This window comes from Sarcophilus harrisii, chromosome 5 (genome assembly GCF_902635505.1).
Source record: "Sarcophilus harrisii chromosome 5, mSarHar1.11, whole genome shotgun sequence".
NCBI classification, from domain to species: domain Eukaryota; kingdom Metazoa; phylum Chordata; class Mammalia; order Dasyuromorphia; family Dasyuridae; genus Sarcophilus; species Sarcophilus harrisii.
In genome coordinates this window covers 83,611,693-83,627,561 of record NC_045430.1, presented here as the reverse complement: position 1 = coordinate 83,627,561, position 15,869 = coordinate 83,611,693, and the positions used below count along the sequence as shown (strand labels likewise).

Below are 15,869 nucleotides of genomic sequence, written 5' to 3'. Positions count from 1 at the left end.
AACTATACTACAGTGTGGCCCATATCTCTCCACCTTGGCCAAAAGAAAAATATCAGAGATTTTGTCAAAAGCTTCATTAGTCATTTTTGGTGGCTCTGTCTCTGAAAAAAAAATACAAACTCCTCAGCCTAACATATATTGATCATCCCTTCACTATCTGACTCCAAACTACCATCTTAGACTCATTTCGTATTATTCTGTATTATTAGCTATTTCTTGACCTTGGTATGCAATCTTTGTGAATTTTTCACAAGCTATTGCCCCATGTACTCCCTCTAGATCTCCTCCTAGAATCTTTATTTTTTATGTAACACCGCCTCTGGGCTTTACTCATTTAATTCTCACTTACTTTAAGAGTATGGGGTCCCCAATGAGACAGATGTTACTACCCTTCAGGGATTTAAGGCAACTTTGACAGACTGGGCTTTCTGTCCTGTTACTCAAGAACTCCTACTACTGAACTATCCTACTGATTATCAGTTAGTAGTGTCAAATAACTATTATAAATGCAATTTACTATGCATGTATAGAAAGATAGGCAGGACAAAATATGCAACCCAAATCAGAATATACCATCTCTCTGAATACACAAGTTACTGGGGAGAGGGGACTCAAATGTAAAGTAGAAATGTAGTGAGGTACATGTATAGAGAACATGCCATAAAGGGAGACCATAGCTCTTGATTATTGAAATCCTCTTCTTCCTTCATAGGGTCCCCTTGTAATGTTTCATTTGGGTACAGATACAGCTTTCTGCTGGGTTCCAAGGCTCAGAGTACTTATAGTTGACAATTTTCTGTGCCCTGTACTCCCCAACGCTGCTTTTTTCTCAGGGGATCTACTTGGCCTTTGTTGTATCTTTTTTCCTCCCAGCTAAAATGGGTCAATAAAAGTATTTATATAGCTTTTATAATACAATACATCTCTTATTCCTTTGAAATTCAGTTAATTTTCCATATGTAATATATCTCCAAGATATGTATGTTGATGGATTAGCTTTCTGTTAATATATTCTGCCAATACAATTGCATATCAAAGTCCAGAAAACAAACCTTCAATCGCTTGGTTTTTCCAGTGTAGATATTTAGGCCAGACTCTTTTGAGTAATTATGAATTTAGATCACTTGGCAACATTTAAGGGCTTGTTGCAATCGGTTGTTATAGTGGCAAATTTCTTTGGCAAGTTAATACATCTCTTTATTATATGCCTTGCCTGATACTTCTAACCACAATATCATCAAAATTATTTTTACTGCTGTACTTTTCAAGTCATTCATCTATGCTTCACATAAAACAAACACTTGATAAATGTTTGTTGAAATGGATTATGCCAAGGATCCAAAGGAAAGCTCAGCAGACAGTAGTTTGCCAACTCTGTTGTCTCTGTTTTTAAAAACTGTAAGGGGCATTTGGCCTTTTCCAGAGCTGAGGCACCTCAGATTCCTCCCAGCGCTAAATCCTATGATCTTAATGTAAGTTAAAGCACTCAATCCACTTCTGGTATGCAGATAGCCTAAAGAAAAGTGCTGAAAAAGCAAATCACAGACATCTGGACCTTCCTATCAAATACCCTTCCTCCATCCCACAATGCTAATCTCCAGAGAAAAAAGACATCCTGTGGCCACCCTTAGGTCTAACGTCCTTCTTGCCCTGTTTCCTGCCTCAACTATGGCCTTTTTCCCATCCTCAGATCAAAAAACAAAGTCTATATTTTAGTAAAGAGGGAGAAAAGAGCAGGGATCCCAGCTGTTACAATTCTGGGAGACACTGAAGGGCGAGTGTGAAAGAGAACCAGAAACATTAAAAAACAACTGATTTTCCCACAATCTGATTTCTTTTCAGCCTCCATGTTAGCAGGCAGTTAAGAATGGGGATTCCACGTACATTTGTGAAAAAAAAAAAAAAAAAAAAAAAGATTAGGGAAGTGAAAGAAGCCACAAAAGGGCCTGATCCTTTTGCTATCTTTTATCCATCTCTTCCCCCCTCGGGTTGAATGGATGAATGCAGGAAAGCCCCTGGCCCCCTCCCACAGAATGTCAGCCAGTGAGGTCTGTTTCCTGAGTACGGAGGGCGGCACTGAGAAGAGCAGCAGATCGGCTAAGCCCACACCCCCATTACCATAACCTCTCTGGCTCTTCTCGGACTCTCCGAACAGGACACACCCTTGCAGCCCCAGATAAACAAGCTAAGGTTTAGGTAAGTGACCCCCAAATCGGGCCCTTCTGGAAGAGGGAGAAAGTGGAAAGCGCCCTGAACTAGGGAAACAGGATAACCAGATACTAGCTCAGTTTTGATAAGTCATTTCCCTGCTCTGGGCCTCAGTTGTTTTATTTGTAAAATGAGAAAGTTAAACTAGATGATCTTTAGATTCTAATATTCTGAGAGTCTATTGGGCCAGTGGTTTTTAACTTGGGATCCACAGAGTGATTTCAGGAGATTTATGAATTCGATAGGAAAAAAATTAGCCTTTTATTTTTATTAAGATCTAACTGAAATTTAACATTTCTTTTCATTATGATTTAAAAAAAAAAAAAAAACATTATTCTGACAAGGGGTTGAGAGGCTTCAGAGACTACCAAACCGATCCAAAATTCACAAAAAAATTTCTTAACCCCTTTTCAAGGCTTTTAAATAGCCCTGCTTTCATTCAATAATTCATGTTTGTCCTGGAACAGATTAGCGATGGGGTGATGTTTGAAAGGGCAACAGCATTTAAGGGCACTTCAAATTAATAGGAATCCAGGGAGGCCAGAGGGGTGTTAAAAAGGGAAGGTTATGGGAAGAGTACACTGTTTTTTGGGACACACATTATCCTTGGGAACTCCTAGCCTTATAGCCCTGTTAATGAAAGCATCTTAGCTTTTGGAACAAAATCAAATAATTTAAAATAATAACGTATTATAGCGTGTGATTCTTCCCTTCTTCTGGTTCCTCCTTCCCTTTCTCCTCTCTTAAACTCTGAAATCCTACCAACTCCGATCCTCTTTGTCAGGGGAGGGGAACCTCCAGCTGGCAGGCACTATAAGGCCCACGAAAATCATTTGCATAATCAACCACAGGCTTTGGAGAGCTAAAAGCTAGGTAGAACAACCTCCTGCTGCTTGAGTTCTACCAGTTGATAATTTTGCATGGCCCTGGTGAATGATGCTATAAATATCCCAAATGGCCCTTAGGAAAAAAAGTTCCCCATCTCTGCTCTGTCCCTACTGTTTTTATCCTGTTTGATTTTACCCTTAAGATCTTCTCCCTTTTCTCTCCACCACACTCCCTATAGGTACCTCTATGTCAACCAGTCCCAATTCCATGATGGGGCCTAGCCCCTCTGAGACCCCTTCCTCAATGCTCTTCAGTGATCTGGACGACCTCCATAACTGGACAGAACTGATACATTTCTTCAATCAAACCTTTTCTGAATGTGAAGTCAAGCTCAATGAAAATGCCAAGCGGGTGGTCCTTTTTGTACTCTACCTGGCCATCTTTGTGGTTGGACTAGTGGAGAATCTGCTAGTTATCTATGTCAACTGGCGAAGCTTGGGCCAAGGGAGACTGCTCAATCTCTATGTCTTCAACATGGCTGTGGCCGACCTGGGTATCATCCTGTCTTTGCCCGTGTGGATGCTAGAAGTCACCCTGGACTACACCTGGTTGTGGGGTAGCTTCTTCTGCCGCTTCACACACTACTTTTATTTTGCCAACATGTACAGCAGCATCTTTTTCCTAACCTGCCTCAGCATAGACCGCTACATCACACTCACCTCCTCATCCCTTTTCTGGCAGCACCATCAGCACCGGGTACGGAAAGGTCTCTGTGCAGCCATTTGGGTCCTTTCTGCCCTCATCCCACTGCCGGAGGTGGCTCACATCCATCTGGTGGAAGCCATGGATCCAATGTGTCTGTTCTTGGCCCCATTTGAGACATACAGTTCCTGGGCATTGGCGGTCACCCTCTCCACCATAGTCCTGGGCTTCCTACTACCCTTTCCGCTTATGATAGTTTTTAATGCACTGACTGTTTACAAGCTCCATCAGGCAGGACGGCCAGAGGCTCGGCGCCACGGCCTGTTGGTTTGTGCCTATGTGGCTGTTTTTGTGGTCTGCTGGGTGCCCTACCATGTCACATTGTTGCTGCTCACATTACATGGGAACCACATCTTCCTCCACTGCTACCTGGTCCACGTCCTCTACTTCTTCTATGATGTCATCGATTGTTTATCGATGCTGCACTGTGTGGCTAACCCTATCCTCTACAACTTTCTTAGTCCCAGCTTCCGTAGCCGGCTGATGGGTGCAGTGGTCCACTATATTCCTAAGGACCAGACCAGAAAAGACAGGGCTTCCTCCTCCTCCTCTACCACCAAGCATTCGATCATCATTACTAAGGAGGGAGCCCAAGTCAACTAGACAGGACCCTCTCCTCCCAACCCCCCAAACCTGAGTCGACAACTTCCAAAAATTTGTCTCATCTTCCTTAATCCTAAACACCCCATTTCTCCCCATCCCTCAATCTCATATGTCCAGCCCTCATGGATTTGTGTTTCAGACTTTCCTACTGAAAAGTGATAGTTTTCCAGACTTAAAAGGAATGCAAAAAAGCAAATCGGATGACAAAAAGGTGGACACAACACTAAAAAACAAAGAAGGAGAAGGCAAAAGATGAGACGCTTATGACCAGTGATTAGCAGCATGTTAATTGTAGTACATATTGAAATTGTGAGCAGACACACAGAATTATGACTATTTTTCCAATTCAATTTGTCTGTGAATTTGAAATCAGGAAAGATTCTTCAGAAGTATCTATTTAAAGGTCAGAGAGAAGAGAACAAAAGTGGCCATCATCTGGACACCTTAGCTTGGAATAACTGACACTTCAGAAGGGGAAGGAGGGAAGGACAGGGAGATGGAGATTCAGCAAAGCAAGCTAGAAACATCATAAATCACCCTGACCAGGACAAACTTGGCAGTAGCCTCAGATTTTTTTCCCCCCATATATATTGAACTCCCTGAATTGTCCTGATCTGAGGACAGGATGCTAGAGGCCAAGGGGCTGGGAGGCCACAAGCAGGATATCCCTAAGGCCCCGGTGTTTTGAACTCAAGAGTATATATCTTTAGTGTAAGTGTAAGTAAGGCAGAGGTAGGAGAGATAAGAAGCTGGATCAAGATTGCACTTCTACTCCCAATACTACTGGAAATAGCCTTCCCCTGACATGGCTTTGAAAAGTTCAGTATTGGGACCTACTGGCCAGTTATAACATCCATTTCAATTCTGTTCTCCTTTTTGTATTTCTTTTGAATCAAATGTACATTTTACTTTTCTATGTAGATGTATCAATAACTTATATATGCAGTTAGCCTGGGGAAAAGGCTAGTTGAGGAACCGTTTCAGCATTAATGGGCGATTTTTAGGCTAATCGAAACTATAAGACTGTCTCTGTTGCCTTTGGCAAGTCCTGGATTCATAATTCTCCTCAGGAAAGAGTAAGCAAATGGGAAACTTAATGTCTGGTACATACCCTATTTACACACCTATTCCCCCTGATTAAAGCAATCAGTAGGCATAGAATATCTCTTCCAGAACAAGAGTTTGTATTCTGAAGTCCATGAACTTGTTTTCTAAAGTATTTTGATAAATGTATTTTAATATCATTGATTGCCTTTGTAACTATGTATTTTTTTATGCATTTAAAAATGTTATTATGAGAAAGGGTTCAGAGGTTTCAGAGATTGCCAAAGGGGTCCATGACACAAAAAAGGTTAAGAATCTGTTATCTAAAATAACCATCCTTGTATTTTGGATTTGTATCCTAACTCCTAGAAAGCTGAACCAGATGAATTAAACATGTACCCCAATGTGATTAAATATACTTAAGTCTCATCCCAGAAGGATGGTTGATAATCTGTAGCCAGGACTTTATAATAAGTGTACTTTGTGTTTGCCCAAAATGATCTCGGGTTATAGGCCAAATGCTTAGGATTTGATCAAATCATATTTCCAGAAAAAGACTTCTGGTCTCTTAGAAAATGTCATTACTTCTCTAAGTTGGGGTCCTGCTGGCTGACCCAATAAACACCTCTCAATCCTTTTTAAGGTTATCAACACAGACTATTTCTCAAGACCTTGCTAGTCTAACAGCACCAATAGCAACTGGCTGTCATTCAGATAACATGATTAATTAGGGTAATCTTTCCATTTTATGGGATAGCAGATACAAGAAAGGCTCATTTTGCTTAAATTTCTCTAGTTTTGATCCCAAGTTGTCCAAGATATACTTTAACACCAAAAGGGAAGGTACAAGTTTCCTTGTTAATAGAAATTCATTTTTACTAACTTCATGGAATTTTACACTTACTGCTCCTGTTTAATCTCTATTTCCTGTGTGTTTAATTTCTATTTCTGCATATAACTCAAGACCATAGAGAATTAAACAGTACTAATTTTCTCCCCAGTCATTACTTGATCTTGTGTAATGCAGCTAACTTTCTAGATACAAATTCTAACTCTGGTCCGGTAAAAGATATAATTAAGGATCCCTTGAAGGCAAAACTGGTTTGTTTCATTTCTCATTTGGTTAACATAGCAAGTTCATCCCAGTACCGAATAGGAAATCCCAGAAAAGGAAACATGTGACTTGAAAACACTTTAGCTTTTCATCTAGGGAAGTATGACTGCAGTGGTGAAGTATCCAGCCCACAAAATCCAAGTTCAGAAGTATGGGAATATTCTCAAACATTAAGGGAAAGACACAAGTACATCCCAAATTTTCTCTTTTTTTTATTCTAAATAAAAACCACACTTTGTGCTGAACAATGGAGTATAAAAGAATCAGATGTACAACGATTTTAGACATCTACTATTTGGGAAAAAAAGTTTACAAAATATACAAAACTTTACAGCAATAGATAGTAAACACTTAAATATTAGAAGGTCAGTACCTACAATTAATTTAATGAAAGGGGTTAGATGTCAATGACAACTCTTCTCTGTTTTATAAGAGCCTTCAGATATAGGAGAAAGGAAGGATGGATTGGGAAAGGGAAAGATTTTAAGGAAACATCAAAATCAAAACTCAATTTCATTTTCATCCTGATGTTGACTTTAAAATGGATAATTACATGGAAACTAACACTGAGTTGCTATTTCCTATCTGTGCTCCTTTCCATACAGGATTTAGGGACAGAGCCAGAAGAACTGTTGTGGGGGTTTCCATGTCATTTGGGATCCCTTGCCCCCATCTAGAAAATTCAGTGTGTCCATCTACATAAATAACTTTAAATAACATGTTTAACTTCTAAAGCTGAGCACCCATGGAATAGGAAACCAGAGGCCAGGCAAAATAGCAGGGGGAGATTTATCAGTAGCAAAAAAAACAAAACAAAACAAAAAAAAACTGTTGATGGGAAGGTACCTGGTATTATAAGCTTTATCTCAAGAACAGGAGCATAGGTTCACATTTCAGGAAAGTCAAGAAGAATGCTGATCCTCTTCCAAACTCTCCAGAGGCCTCTTTCTCCCAGAAAAGGGCCTGATTCAGCCGGGCCTCTATTCCCAACCAGCTCTGGGGACTGAGGAGACTTCTTAAATTCTGAATACAGACTCTGGGTTGGCAGGACAGGGATAAGAACAACAGAGAAGACTTAGTGTCAAGGAGAGACTAGACAGCACATGAGGGTAGAATACTGTGTTACAAGAAAGGGAGGAGAGGGAGGAATAAAAAAGGCAAATTAATTAGAAAGCTGTAAAACAGACACCAAATTTAAAAAAAAAATGTCTACTACAGTATCACTTGCTACAAGACTATAGTGTTATGAGAGAACCAGTTTAGAACAAGGCGAGTTGAAAGGCAGAGGAAATACAAAGCCCCAACATAAAAAGAAGAGGTCCAAGAATGAACATGGGTAAGTATAGAGCACAGGGATTTGGTTAAGAAGCCTCACTAGCTACTGGTGCTGCTACATGTCTGACTGGGGCTGAGCACACACATACCACCTTTTCAATAGGGGAGGAATGCTGTGGGGATGGTTTTCCTCCTAGCTTGAGGCCAGGAAAAAGGGACTACAGTCTTTTGCTTAGTGTTTTAGGAGAAAAGCTTCTGGGGTGTGTTTTTATTTGGTTTACTAAAAAAACAAACAAACAACTTCACAGCTTATTAAATTCACAGAACACTCAGCACCCAAAGAGCTTAGACAAAAAAAAAAAAAAATGGATTTCTCTAACATGTCCCTTTGACTAGGCCCTACTTAGTATTGCTTCTTCTAAATCCTGCCATCTATTAATCACCTACTTTCCAATTTAGGCTGGGAGTTAGGAGTGGGGCTGGGGAAAGAGGTAGGACACTCCAGGGAAAGAAACTCAATATAGGCAAGTTTGGTGGATGCCTTATCATCCTTTTATATCACGTTAATCTTTTATATTTATAATGATGGAAAAGAGGGAAAGGAATGGTCAGTCAATAACAAAGGGGCACCATTGTCTTAGGATCAGTACAATTTTCACAGTCTGTCAAGTAAGACTCTAGCAGGATGATGGTAGATGGCAGATAGTGGACCTACAATGGCTCCTATTCATGTCCCCTCAGCACCACATCTGCCTGAAGATACCATAGTATCTTCATAGCACAACTGTACTATTTCTGAGTAGGATACAGCTTTTGCTGTTTTGGTGATAGAAAAGGGGCTCCACATATAAACAAATAGCACCTTGAAGCAAAGAATCAGCAAGTCAATAAGGAACTTTGGCTTGCCCATCTTGCTATTTATTAAAAGAGAAATGACAATTTCCTAATTTAGGAAGAGGTTCAAAGCTTTCCACCAAGAAATCACTGGCCTAATAACTCTGGTCCCTTGACTTCCTTAAAATCCTCTCAAGTAGCTGTCTGGGGACTTGGGAAGAGAGATGAAAGAATTAGGGAGTTCACAAGTTTCCATTATTAAGGTGTTCTTTGTTCCCAGTCTCCTAGAAGATTAGGCCATTATTGAAAGTGCTCTCTAGGATCATAACCCTAGTGAGGAATCTATTTGGGGAATGGGAAATGATTTCCCCTATTTGTGGGAGGAGGGCACCTCTCAGTACAATTTAAGTTAGGTTAGGACCTATTTGGCTTGTACTCTCCTGGATTGTGCCTGTCACCAACATCCCTGGATCAGAACTATTTTCCTGGGATGTGGTCACTCACTGCTGGGAACCTCATTTTCCTGAAATCTGTCATATAAAGCAGATGCCGGATGATCTGTATACAAAAATAATAAATATTAAACTTTAAAAAGGCTTTGAGGGTTAATGAAAATCACTTGCTTGTGAAATGGCACTGGGCGTTGCCAAGTTCACACAGATGGCAGTGTGTGGGGCTGTGGCTGTGAACTCCCAGTGCATTTGCTCTGGGTGAGGTAGTATGAGTTACTGAGGGCAACTCTGGATGAGGGTGCTACCTTGTGAACATGCAAGATCAAGTTCTGAGGGATCCCTCCCTTTCTTCCTCCCTCCTCTTTCTTTGGGCATGATCCTTTCATAAACAAAATAAAAAGAGGATCAGCCTGTTCCTGTGTGTGGACTGCTTAGGTCCATCCAATAGTACCCCCTAGGGGTGACACAAGGACAGATCAGGATGAATTCCAGCAAGTAAAAGGTAGGCTGCTAAAGCACAGCTTGCCTTCTGCCTGTTAGTGCATGTAAAAAGAAACAAAACAAAAAATGTGTCACCTGATTAAAACAGACAGTAAAAACTTACACCCCATCACTATTATTAACTGGTTCCATCAACTCTGAAGGACTTATAGGACCAACCACTTCATCAAAACAGGGTTTCTTTCCCATCTTAATTATGGGCCAAGACATACAGTTATGGGCAGGAGACTGGGTGAAAATTAAGGCAAGGTTACTGCTGACAGAAATGTTGCAACCTCTCTCCCAGGGTGCCCAAGGTTCATCCTCTCATACCTGTGGTTGGATAGAGGGGACCCCCAGGGTAAGATATGTCTAAAATAGGGTGGTTCACTATCCCTGTCCCCTTGGGGAAGTCCTAAAAGTCTTGGCTGGCGTGCCCTCAAAACATTTTTCTTTGGAAATGAGTAGGGAAGAAATCCACCTTACTGCCTACACCTACACCCAATTTCAAATGGCTCTGCAGGATAACTACTTCTGGGCTAGGCTTCACCATCTCTAAATTTTCTGCCTTCCTCCTTTTTCTAAATACAAAGCCCTCACTTCAATTCAAAGGATCTTTACCTTATCCAATTACTTTTTAACACTTATAGGGGAACTTTGGGTAAATCTGTGTGGCAGGCTAGCACCAACACCTTAAAAACTAGAACTCAGAACGTGAAGTGGGCTGCCCTGACTAATTGGACTCTGAATGATCATATTACTGTGATCATCTTTGGAACTGGTTAATCCTGCTGGAAGCCACAGAGCTGTGGTAATGCCTACAGTGAAACTAAATAGCAGTTTGAAGACTTCTTCTCACCTCCCCTTTTCATTGAGGCTGTGGGTTGGATTCTTAGCAGCAAAAAATCTAACAGTGAACTAAAACTAGAGAGTCTGGGGAATAAGGACCTAGTTGAAATCAATTCCTGTCTCTGTTACTAGATCACAATCCCAGCTCCCCAAAGAACCAAAAACATGGCCACTGCTGGCCACGAGCAGGTGTGGAGGTAAACATGGTAGGGTCATTGCTTCTCAAAAATGATTTCTCAGTTTGTGTGCTATTTCTTTCCTTTCTTCCTTTAACACGTGAATTGGAATTCCTAGCAAGGCAAATTTTAACTTCAGTCAAGGGCCAACAGGCCATTGGAAAAGCATCATCCTGGCTACTTTTTTGGGACCAGACCCTCAGGTCCAATGTAGCCCAATCAGCTGTCCAGGTTCTTCTCCGCCTCTTTGGAATGGATAATGTACATAAATGTCTGTTCAATGGTGAAATCGGGTGGAAGGCTGCCCTTATGCACAGTTATGTGCTTGCTCATGAGATTGAGGGTGGAGCTGTAGTGGCCACAGACTGTACAGCGGTACATGAGGGCACCCGAGTGTGTCTTCAGGTGGCACTTAATGGTCGAACGGCCACGGAAGAACTTATGGCACACCTTGCACTGGTAGGGCTTTTCTCCTGTGTGTATCCGCCGATGGTAGTTGAACTCACTCGTGTGGGCAAACCTCTTGCCACAAACTTTGCAACTATACTTGCTATTCCCAGATTGACTCTGCAGAGCCAGCTCCTCACTCAGGAACTCATCTGAGGGCAACTTCCGCTTCTGAAAAGCTGGATGCTGTAATCGATCTCCAAAACTAGATCTTGAGTCAAGGCTGCTCCCTCCACTGCATTTATGTTGGCTGACGTGGTATCGGTATGCGGCCTCTGACTTGAAGCTCTGGCTGCAGTAGTGGCAGTGGAAGAGCGTATCTTCCAGGCTCTGGTGAACAGCCATGTGCTTCTCTAAGAGGTGGCGGTCTACAAAGCTATTGGCACAGACAGAGCACGAGAAGACAGAAATGCCCAAGTGGGAAAGAGTGTGCCACATTAGGCTGCAGAGGCTAAGGTGGCGCTGGTCACAAACACTACAGGCTTGGCCCTTCAAGTTTAAGTGGTCCAGTATGTGACCCCGGACCATGTGAAAATCTCTGACCAGAATCTTTCCACAAGCAGCACATTTTAGCTCTGGGCTAGTTCCCCCCACAAAGAGACCAAGCTTCCCAGGTAGTGGATCACTGGGATGAACAATAATGTTGTTGTCAAATACTCCATCCCTGCGGTGAAGGGTCAGCTGCCACTGGGTGAAGAATTTGGTTTCACACATATCACAGGAGAAAAGAAAAATACCAATGTGAGACAGAACATGGGTAACCCTTGAGTTTCGGTCCTGAAAGTGGGTCTCACAGACTTTGCAATTGCCTGTCAGCAGGTCCACGTGGTCCCGAGCATGCTGCCGGATCAGCTGAATGTTGGGCTCTAGCACTTTTTTACAAACCTGGCAGGGCATGGCCTTACTCTCTCGGTTGTCATTTTCCCCAAATGTTAGTTCTTCCTCACTGTCATCACTCAACTCTATCACTTCATCTGTGGGAACGAGGTCTTCTCCAGGGTCTTCAAATTGCAGGTCATCTTCTCCCAGCTCCTCCAACTGCAGCTCATCCATCTGCCCAAACCCCTGATCTTTGGAGTGGTCGCTGTTGCTTGGGCAGGAGTTACTCCCTGTGGAGATATCCAATGGGTTATCAGGAGGAAAGTAGCTGTTTTTGCCAAAGTCCCCATTGCTCTGAACCTTGAAAGGCTGGAAGGAGCCTGAATTAGCTGGTGTGCCTATACCGAGAGTACCAAGGCCTGGCTGAGCTACCATGCTAGTAACTGAAGGGAACGGGATGGGGGCATCATGTTCATCTGTCTTGCACGGTGGTGGCTGGTGCAACAGAGGCAGGCTGTGGTTGCTGTCACTGGAAGGGTTTCTCTCCTCCTTGTAGCTTATCCCAACATCACTATGCAAGATATAGCTCCTATCTGGACCAAACTGGTCTCCAACACTTCGGAGTTCTCCAAGGGAATGAGCTGGTTCCGCAGATGTGCTGCTTTGGGTGCTAGAGCGGCCCTCACTGGAACTAGTTGGGGGCTTCGTCACAACTGTGCTCTCCAAGTCAGGGAAAGTAGAGTGGCAAGCCTTGAGGAGATCTTCCATGCCCAAGCGCTCAGCTACCTCATAGATGACACCCACATTGATCAAGTCAGTGAAGAGTTCAGATGTGTACACAAAGCTCAAGATCTTCTCAAAGTTGGCGGGGGTGATAAAGTCTACTACATAGGTCCTGGCAGCATCTAGCCCTGCATTCAGGAAAAGGTTCTGGAAGTAACCTGCTGCACAGGCAAGCACAGCCTTGTGAGCTGGGAATGAGCGGCTTCCTACCACAATGGTAACATCACACATGGTCTCTGAGAGCCTGCACTTATTGAGCTCCTTCAGTAGATTGTTGGGGTGATTCGTGCTGTGCAGTTTGATCCTCATGCCCATCTTAGCAGATCCTATAAAGTTTCGATCTTATCAGCACCATTAATCTGTGGACAGCATGAGAAGATAGATTTCCAAACCTCTGCAGGGCAATAGACTCTGGAGAAGAAAATATCACAAATCAATCTCATCACTTCAAAGCAAGTGAGAGAGAGAGAGAGAGAGAGAGAGATTGTGTGTGTGTGTGTGTGTGTGTGTGTGTTGTGTATGAAGTGTTGGCAGGGCGATGGAGGGGAATGCAGTCCACTAGAGAAAAAGGGATGGTGAAAATGACAAAAGACTGCTATGATGCTGCTTGCCATGACAAAAATCCAACAATTGTTGGGAAAGATATAGGAAGTATACCTTATAGAGTTGTTAAGGCAAGTCTATCAGGCTTAGTCAAATAAAGGCCAAGACTGAAGATTCTCAGGTAACTATCTCATAAGAATCAATCAAGAATATCCTTCTAAAACAATATTTAATTTCATCCCAGATCATTAAGTTCACATTTTTCTTATTAATTCATCCCATATTCTCCTAAAGAAGGTTTTTTTTTGTTTCACTAAACTACTTTATTTCTAATATTACTTACTACCTTAAAAAAACTTTAGCACAATAAGTTATTATTTAAGGAAAACTACTTCTATTGGATTTGTCTCAGCTGTGTCCCTTCAGCCCCTATGATAAGCTCCTCCTAGTTCCTGAATTCCTTTCGCTCTTCCCACCATGCTAAACTTCTAACAACTATTAAAACTTCTGTTTCTCTCTACCATCTGGACACTAATCTCCTTGCCTTTTGTGGATGTTGTTAAAACTAAGACCAATATTGGGCAGAAAACAAACAAAACCAGAATGGAGTTGGGTGTTTGACTTAACTTCAGCATCATCTCCGTTTGGTAAAAAATAGAGACTTAATCTCCCTCTTTACAGCCTCATTCCCGGGGCATGTCCAGCGGGTTTCCGAGCCGCCGTTAACACGCATACACATCTCAGTTTAGCAGAAGAGACGGTCTAGAAAAAACTTTTCCCACATCCTTCCTCCTCTCCTGCGTGCATCCCCCCGGCCCCGAAGGATGCGCTCTTTGTATTTGTTCACCAGAACCTCCCTTTACCGCTCACTTCGCAGAGCAGCCTCATCTCTCCCGAGGAAGCTCTTCCCACCGATATTCCCCGTGCCCGCAGCTGGGGGGGGCTCCCAACTTTTCCTGGGCCCAAGCGTGATGCAGCGGCGCCGGCCCGAGCATCTTCCTGGGGAGCCCCACAGGGGGGAGGGGAGGGAGAGGGAGATGGGCGGGAGGGGGGGGGGGCGCACCTTCTCTAAAGGACACTAACAAAACGAACCGCGGCCGCGACCGGCCCAGCGGAGGCACAAAGCAGCGGGGGGCGGGGGAGGGGGGGCGTGGGTCACGGGTCCGGGGGGCAGAGTTCCGGCTGAGAAGGGGGTCGGGGGCGGCCGTTCTCAGCACCCAAGGAGCTGGGCACGAGTGGGAAGGGAGGCCCCGGCGGGAGCGGGGTCGGGGCTGGGCCTCGGCCCAGACTCGCTTACCTGGCTCCGGGGGTCCCAGTGCACCATCGCCGCCGCCGCCGCCGCCGCCGCCGCCGCCGCCGCCTCCTCACACAAAGGCCTCGGCCCGCCGTACCCAGCCCGACGAGGAGGCGGCACCGCCGGCCTCGGCCAGACTCTCCATCCGCCTCGCCGAGCTCGGTGCCGGCCCGGGCCACCCCAGCCGCCCGGCCCGCAGCGCCCCCCGCCGCTCCGGAGGAGGCAGCGCCCCCTCCCCCCTGCTCAGCCCCCGCGGCCGCAGCGACCACAGCAGCGGCAGGCGCCCGCCGCCAGGCCCGCAGCGCCCCCAGCTGTACCGGAGGAGAGAGCGCCCCCTTCCGCACCAAAGGCCTGGCCCGAGGCGGAGAGGGAGGGGGAAGAGGGACGCTCCAGCACCAGCTACCCCCTCCACCGCGCCCCTCCCCGGAAGCCCAGAGACTCAGCGCCGCCGCTCCTCCCGCCCTCCAGGCCCGGCCCGAGGCGAAGGCCTTTCCTAGGTCTGGCGTCCTCTCCCCTCGCGCATGCGCCGACGGAACCACCCCCGGGCTCGGCGCTGCGCTCGCCCCCTCTCTTAAAAAGCGTTACCTTCGCGTTTGCCTGCTTTCTAGCTGCAACAGAATCATTACGGGGATGGTCTATGTGTGCGTTGGTGGTATCCTTGATGAAGATACGAGGAGCCGCATTTTCCGCAGCAGTCCCATCTTTAAAGTCTAACTGAGAGGAGGAGAAATGCATTTTTGTTTTTATTTAATTCCGTTTTGATTTGCTTTGCGGCCCGCATCCTCCCCCTCCCAACTTCTTCACCTCTCACGATGAGGGTGTGTGTGTGCACGGAACCGTGTGCCCCTTAATCTGCAAGGAAGGGAGATCCGGAGTCTCGGGTCCTCCTGCTTAAGCGTCATTCAACCGGAGAGGGGGGGAAATCGCCCCGATGATCTTTTGGGGTGCCGACCCTTTTTAGGAATTCCAAATTCTTTCACGAGCCTTCGGAGAGATTTTCATTCAATTGGAGCTGATTTTGATGAGTGTTTAAGCCTGAGGCCATTGGCTCTCTTCAATGGGGAGTTTTAGCCCCAGATAATTCTAAACTCTACATTTTTGCAGAATGTCCTGTAATGCCGGAGAAACTGAGCAAGACGGAGATCAGAGACCAATTCAATAGTTTATTAAATGGAGAGAAACACTGGGACCGAATGGATCCATGTGGTCCTAGGGCTCTCAAAGAGTCTAGCCTCCCCCCTCCCCTTTTCGGGGGCTGCAAGTCTTTTGTGGAATGACAAGAACAATGCCATTACTGATACTCTAATGCATCTGAAATGGATAAACCTTTATCTTGTCAAACAGTAAGGGATGTCTAT

General features: G+C 44.6%; 2 protein-coding genes across 2 annotated transcripts; one reads left to right on the top strand and one right to left on the bottom strand.

Moving 5' to 3' along the window:
- The first annotated feature begins 2,084 nt into the window (after nucleotides 1–2,084).
- GPR182 (G protein-coupled receptor 182) lies at nucleotides 2,085–4,413 on the top strand. Its single transcript, XM_023505414.2, has 2 exons — nucleotides 2,085–2,196; nucleotides 3,275–4,413. Exon 2 carries the CDS (start codon nucleotides 3,283–3,285, stop codon nucleotides 4,399–4,401), a length of 1,119 nt encoding a protein of 372 aa, XP_023361182.1. The 5' UTR covers nucleotides 2,085–2,196; nucleotides 3,275–3,282; the 3' UTR covers nucleotides 4,402–4,413.
- Nucleotides 4,414–4,751: 338 nt separating this feature from the next.
- On the bottom strand, nucleotides 4,752–14,546 carry ZBTB39 (zinc finger and BTB domain containing 39). The gene is made up of 2 exons (XM_031941137.1): nucleotides 14,515–14,546; nucleotides 4,752–13,085 (listed from the first exon to the last, which is right to left on the bottom strand). Exon 2 carries the CDS (start codon nucleotides 12,987–12,989, stop codon nucleotides 10,845–10,847), a length of 2,145 nt encoding a protein of 714 aa, XP_031796997.1. The 5' UTR covers nucleotides 12,990–13,085; nucleotides 14,515–14,546; the 3' UTR covers nucleotides 4,752–10,844.
- Between the last annotated feature and the right edge of the window lie 1,323 nt (nucleotides 14,547–15,869).